At 36.6% G+C, this 6,856-nt stretch overlaps 1 protein-coding gene across 1 annotated transcript; it reads left to right on the top strand.

Annotated features, from left to right (window-relative positions):
• The first annotated feature begins 4,933 nt into the window (after positions 1-4,933).
• Positions 4,934-6,582, top strand: LOC140884376 (polygalacturonase-like). The gene is made up of 4 exons (XM_073291117.1): positions 4,934-5,070; positions 5,166-5,480; positions 5,591-6,109; positions 6,201-6,582. Exons 1-4 carry the CDS (start codon positions 4,945-4,947, stop codon positions 6,453-6,455), a joined length of 1,215 nt encoding a protein of 404 aa, XP_073147218.1. The 5' UTR covers positions 4,934-4,944; the 3' UTR covers positions 6,456-6,582.
• The last annotated feature ends 274 nt before the right edge of the window (positions 6,583-6,856 follow it).

Raw genomic sequence — 6,856 nt, 5'->3', positions numbered from 1 at the left:
GGGGTAGATCGAGTCCGCTTGAATTGGCTCCTCGCATGTGATTGAGTTATTTATTGTTTATTTAAATTTCATGCGAGCATGCTTTATTATTTGAGAATTAATTGAATTATATGATTATGTGATTTAAATTATAATGTATTGACTACTTGAGATATAACTGTTTTTGTTTATCGACTTGTATCCGAAGTTCTGTGAGGTTGGAAAAGGGCACCGAATTGTAGCGTTTGAGATATCTTGTGTCCTAACCTTTGATATTCAGATGGGTCCTCATAGAGTAATTAACAGAAATCCACCGCAAGTTACTCCTCCGAACGAGCAAGCTAGTACCGAAACTCATCAGATTGATGCCTCAGCAATGCCTATGGAAACCTTACTGAAGAGGTTTCAGTCGTTTAACCTGCAATTGTTGCAGGGTACAGAGAATTCTATTGACTGTGAGAGCTGGTTGGACAACATTGATCAATTGTTCAATTCTCTTGACTATTCTGATGACCGCAGAACCAGGTTGGTTATTCATCAGCTACGGGGTGTTGCTAAGAACTGGTGAATCACAACGAAGAGAGCCATGAAAAATCGAGGTACAGCTATTAACTGGAATATTTTCAAATCTGAGTTTTATAAGCGGTTTTTCCCAGTTTCGTACCAAAAGGATAAGGGATCCGAGTTTGCCAATCTGAGGCAGGGGAATTTGAATATTGAGGATTATGTAACCAAGTTTGATAGTTGTTGAGATTTGCACCGCACATTTCCGAAAACGAAGAAGCAAAATCCGATCAGTTCATTAATGGTTTGAACCCTGATATCTTCACGTTGGTAAACACTTCTAGGCCTGATAATTTTGCGGATGCCATGAATCATGCAAAAGGAGCGGAAACAGGTTTGTGGAGACAGAGAGGAGCTCCAGTCGTGCCTCAGCAGCCTAGTCAGTCTCAGAACCAACCACCTCAGTACCTGAATCAATCTCTTCAATTTTAGAATCCACCACCGAGTTCTGAGGGTGGTAGCAGTGGAGCTAATAGGAAGGATTACTATCATCCGAAGGGAAAGCAGTTTAAGAAGCACAGAAGCAGTTCTTTGAGCTCTAGTGGCTCGAGGCAGATCGGATCGGGACAGAGTTCGAGTCAGTCAGGCATGTGTTGTGCCAATTTCGGAGGTTGTCACTCCAGTGATCAGTGTAGAGGTATTTTTGGAAGTTGTTATATCTGTAACAAGGCGGGGCACTTTGCCAGATCGTGTCCTCAGTGGGGCTCTGAACAAGCACAGAGTGGAAGTTCTTCGAGACAGACATCTCATCCTCAGCGGCAAGCATCCACGGTCCACTCTTTCCAACCTCAGCAGACAAATAGACAGGAAGGTAACCAGCATGCGAACCAACCTCCCAGACAGCAGGCTCGAGTCTTTGCTCTGACTAAGGATCAGGCTCAGGCTGCACTCGATAATGACGTATCAGGTAAACGTTCGATTTGGGTTTTTCTGCTCTTTTTGAACTGATAGATACTGGTGAGTCTCTTGCCTTCTTATTGAAGGATCTGTTTAATGTTTATCGTGCCTCTAACTTTTGTCGGGTCGTTCAAATTGACAAACACTCCTGTAGTGTTGTTAATTTTCTATTAACCGGATCTTTCAGAAGTATTAGTTGAAGTTAGGAATTCTTATCGATGATTTGTTTGTCTTTTTGGAATGAGAATTGTACCGATCATTCAGAGCTTTTGAGAATCTTATATCAGATTTTGGTGTCGAGCAGTTGTATGATATTCTTCGATGTCTGAATTCTGATTGGATAGAGTTAAAATTTCCTCGATTGTATGATCTGGTGATGGAATTTCTGTTGATCAGCACTCCAGTATTCTTGAATTCGGTACGGATGATCTTTCAGTAGTTGAGATTTCTTCTTATCGAGAATTTTGGATATACTCTTATTCAGAAGAATCAAGCTCTAGTCTAGACATCGAGGCAGCTGAAGATGCTCGAGACTCAAGGTCTGGCTCTGGACTTGAGCTCACAGCGATCTTATTGATTGGAAGATTTGGCATCGTTTCCTTACGAAGAGATTTCCGCGATCTTTTCTAATCTTAGAATTCAAAGGAATTGTTCTTATTTTATCTACTATCTGATTTTGATTGGCCGATTGATGAAATCTGCTACCGTATTCCGTACAAAATGACTTTCAGTCAGGACTAGAGGGTTGATATTTTTGTCAGAGGTCGTCGGATGTCATGTCATGTTTTTCCAAAGTCTGTCAGTTTAGACAGAGATCCTCGATGCACTCATTTTTTTTGGCATAAACTTTGAAGAGACAATTGTTGTTTGATTACAACGTATTTTTTTTTTCAATATCTTCAAGACGACGGACAATCAGATCAGATGAGACAAACGTTAAAGGAGATGCCATGAGTTGTAGTGCTCAACTTAGCACTAGTGGCAGAATCCTTGAATTCTTGTGGAGACTTCGTACAACGACAACTATTTGATGAATTATTGAAGACACTTTCAAGACTTGTACGAGAAGAGAGGAAGATCCCCGTTAATTCGAGATGATTTTCTGTGTCACATGAGTTGGAACCAGAGATGATTCGATTTATGACTGAGCATAAAAGGATTTTCTGACGAGAATGAGACGACTTTCGATAGACGGACGGAGTATTGTAGAATTAACTGATTAGAGTTTCTATGTTTTTTAATTGTTGAGATGCCGAATTGCTTGAGACGAATGATTCAGAGTTTTGACCAGAATTAAAAGCAGCTTTGAGTCTAACCGAATTCAGTTTTTGATAGTGCAGTGATGGTGTTTCGGACTTGAAGGAGTATTTGAGAGACAGATTTCGAATTGGAGCAGAATTTTTGGACTTATTTATGAGAAGTGAATTCTTATTGCAGTCTTTTGATTCTATCTCGTCCTTGTGTTGGAACCGTATCTGATTTCGAGGACAAAATCTATTCTTAGAGGGAGAGCATTGTAACGACCCAAATTTATCTAAATTGACTTTATTTGAGAGAATCAGAGATTATAAAATCCGAGGGTCGATTTGATTTTTATGAGGGACTATTTCGCTCAATACTTTTATATCAACAAATCAATCCAAAGGAAGTTGGTAGTCGGAGCTAGCTCATAAACATATATATCCAAGAATAAGAAAATTCCATCTTCAACATAAAAATAAAATATGAGAGAACTCAATAAAAGTTGTGCCAAAACGTAGATCTTGGAGCGGTAATCGCAGATATATATTTATTTCGAAATTCTGACGACCGGATCACGAGAAACTCAAGCGTTGAAGATAAAAAAAATGGCGTGAAGTAGTGTTTTCTATTTCGTTCCCTTTTGTTCTGATGATGTTCACGTGTACAATGAAGATAAACAAGTGGGAATTAGATTTATATAAGCCAAATTGCAATTTAGTCCCTGAACTTTGACATATTTGCAATTCAGTCCCTAGAAAAACGATTTAATTCAATTTCAATCCTAAATAATTTAAGAATATTAGAATTTAATTCTAAACTTTAAATATTCCCAAATTAAATATTTTTGGATTAAAATTAAATAATCTCGGGCCTTACAAATTTTAAGTATATTTTCCAGTTTTTCCTTTATATTAGTTTTGTCGTATTAGTGACTTAACACCAAAACTAAGTGTTCCAAAAAACTTCTTTTGCACTTTTACAATATATTCTTAATAAAAAATTTAAGTTTTTCGAACCAAAATTCGAGTGAAATATTGAAAATAAACATTTATCCTCTATGAAATTTTAAACCAGCCCTGAACCTTTTATAATAGTTGCACGTTTAACTCTTGTCATGGCGTGTTTGTTAAGCACGCGCTGTTTTGCGCCAAAATAATTTTTTTTTAATAATAGTAGGATTATGATACGAAAATGATATCCTATTATTGTAATAATTTTCATATCTAGTACTCAAATATAGACCTAATATATATTGTCAAAAAATGGTTGCTTTAGCGTCGTAACAACGCGTGTTTAATAACTCGTTGTAGCAAGGGTTAAACGTGCAAATATTAAAAAAGGTTACGGGCTGTGGTGCCTATTAAAATTTCACAGGAGAGAAGTGTGTATTTTCAATATCATGTAAAGGTTTTGCCTTTCTATTAATAATTGGACACAAATCTAAAACATAATTTAAACTTCCTAAAAATCTTATAATTAATTTTTATCATGTATTTTGTCTGGAAATTTATTAGTGAATTGTAATGGTATTTCAATAGGAGTTATACTTTCTTGAGATATGTAATGTCCCAAAATCTTATTTTAGTTTGGAAAAAACTCATTTTTGATTTGGATACCAGTATGCCACTATACCATTTTCTTTTTGTAATATAAAGAAATCTTTTTAATTAGGTGTTTAAAATGTTGATCATCTATGTTATTTGAAAAAAATCGTACATCATGATCAATATAAAACTATAAAAAAATTTGGCTAATCATTAAATATTTCATTCATAATTCATTGGAATTCTCAAGGGCATTGTTTAATCCAAAAGACAATATTACATTTCACTCATACCGTCCAAAAAAACTGTAAAATCAGTTTTATATCTATCTTCTCGAGAGATTTGCATTTAACAAAATCCAGATTTCATATCAAAATTAGAAAATATAGATGCATTATGGAGTTTTTGTAATAAGTTTTTTTTATTTGATAGAGGGTATCTTATTCGTTTTAAAGCTTAATATATATATATATATATATATATATATATATATATATATAAAAAGTCATGTAACATTTTCTTGGTGGATAACTTAAACAAGACCCAAATATAAAGGATATTCGACCAATAAATATTTTCAGGCTCCTAAAAGCACAAATTACATGAATGGAAGGGCATGTTTTGTGGATCTCAAAATTACCTTAATATCATTATAAATTTGCTTAATATTCTACAAGATACATATATTTGCACAAAAAACTAAACAAAACAAAACAAAATGGCTCCAACGTTCACTTGCAAAATTATCTTCTTTTTGGCATTCTTGGCATACAATGCCAATTCACATACGGTAGTTTACGACGTGAGGACGTTTGGTGCCAATCTGAATCATGATATAAGTCAGGTATTTACAACTATATCGGATAGTTAATAAATTTTCTTGGAAAAACGAATGGGTAATATAGACGCGAGATATGAAAAATTACATTTTTAATGCAGGCTTTATTGGCTGCCTGGAAAGAGGCCACTGCATCACCAATTCCAAGCAGAGTTTGGATTCCAAGAGGGACGTGGTCTTTGAAGCAAGCGAAATTGGTTGGACCTAACAAGGCACCTATTGAGCTTAGGGTCGATGGCATTTTGAAAGCTCCGTTGGATCCAACTCAAATGCCTAACAAACAATGGGAGTGGGTGACCATAAATTATCTCGATAATTTCACTCTTTCCGGCGAAGGAGTCTTCGACGGCCAAGGACATGAATCTTGGAAGAGGAATGATTGTCACACGAACAAAAACTGCGTCAAACTTCCAATGGTGAGACGCGTAGCGCCTCGATCGACTTATGTCACCGGCCCCAAGTATAAGATCTTATAATTAATTTATTGTTCAACAAATTAAGTTTGTCTCTAAATGCTTGCTTGCAGAACCTGAGTTTCAACTTCATCACGAACTCAACCATCAAAGACGTGACCACCAAGGACAGCAAGACCTTCCACCTAAACGTGATAGGGTGCCACAACGTCACCTTCCTCCGTTTCAAGGTTTATGCGCCCGGAGACAGTCCAAACACGGACGGCTTGCATATAGCACGTTCCACAAATATCAACGTTACTGACTCAGTCATAAAAACCGGTGATGACTGTATATCCATTGGTGACGGAACCGAGCAAGTACACATCCAAAACGTGATCTGCGGGCCCGGTCATGGGATCAGCGTCGGAAGCTTGGGCAGATCCACAACAGAGATGGATGTTGTGGGGATCTACGTCAAGAACTGCACCTTCATCGGCACTCAGAATGGGGTCAGGATCAAAACCTGGCCCTCCGCTCCTGCCACTTTGCAGGTCACCAATCTGGAATTCCAAGACCTTATCATGGACAAAGTTACGTACCCCATTGTCATAGATCAAGAATATTGCCCATACAACCTCTGCAAACTCGACGTAAGTAATTCATCTTCGACTTCACAAATTTTGCGCATGACCTTAAATTTAATTTTTTTCATTTATTATATATATATATATATATATACAGAATCCTTCACTCATCAAGATCAGCAACGTCAAAATAGACAACATTAGGGGCACCACAAATGATCCGGTCGCGGTGACACTCGTCTGCAGCAAGACCAAGCCTTGTGAAAATGTTCAGGTCGGAAACATCGATCTTACATACAACGGAAGCCTCGGCCCTATCACCACCAAATGCAACAATGTCAAGCTAAGCTTGAACGGCAAACAGAATCCACCTTTGTGTGTCCCGCCTCCTGCTGCTAAGCAATCTGCTTAATTATTTCGTCACAACACATAATTTATTTGAGTAGAGGCGCTGAAAGCCAAAAGCCAACTGATGACCCAGGATTTTATCACTCTGTATAATAAATATTTTTTGTTTTAATATAATTTTATTTTATTTATACCTAACATTTACTTTATCTTATATGTACTCATCCACATGTATTGATAAAGATATTGAATGCATTATATATAGTAAATATAATTTAATTATTTCCTCACGTACAACACACAAATATTGTATATCTTTTTCTGTGTATTTTTTATTTCAAAACAATTATATTTCATGCCCAGTAGCAACATAAGTTGTCGACAATGAAAATAAAACTTAGATGTGTTTCCAAATGACCTCTCTTTCTTCTTCAAGTCAATACTTAGCCTTTTAGAGTAGATATG

Source organism: Henckelia pumila, chromosome 2 (assembly GCF_033568475.1).
Source record: "Henckelia pumila isolate YLH828 chromosome 2, ASM3356847v2, whole genome shotgun sequence".
Classification (NCBI taxonomy): domain Eukaryota; kingdom Viridiplantae; phylum Streptophyta; class Magnoliopsida; order Lamiales; family Gesneriaceae; genus Henckelia; species Henckelia pumila.
This window is presented reverse-complemented; position numbering and strand designations above follow the sequence as displayed.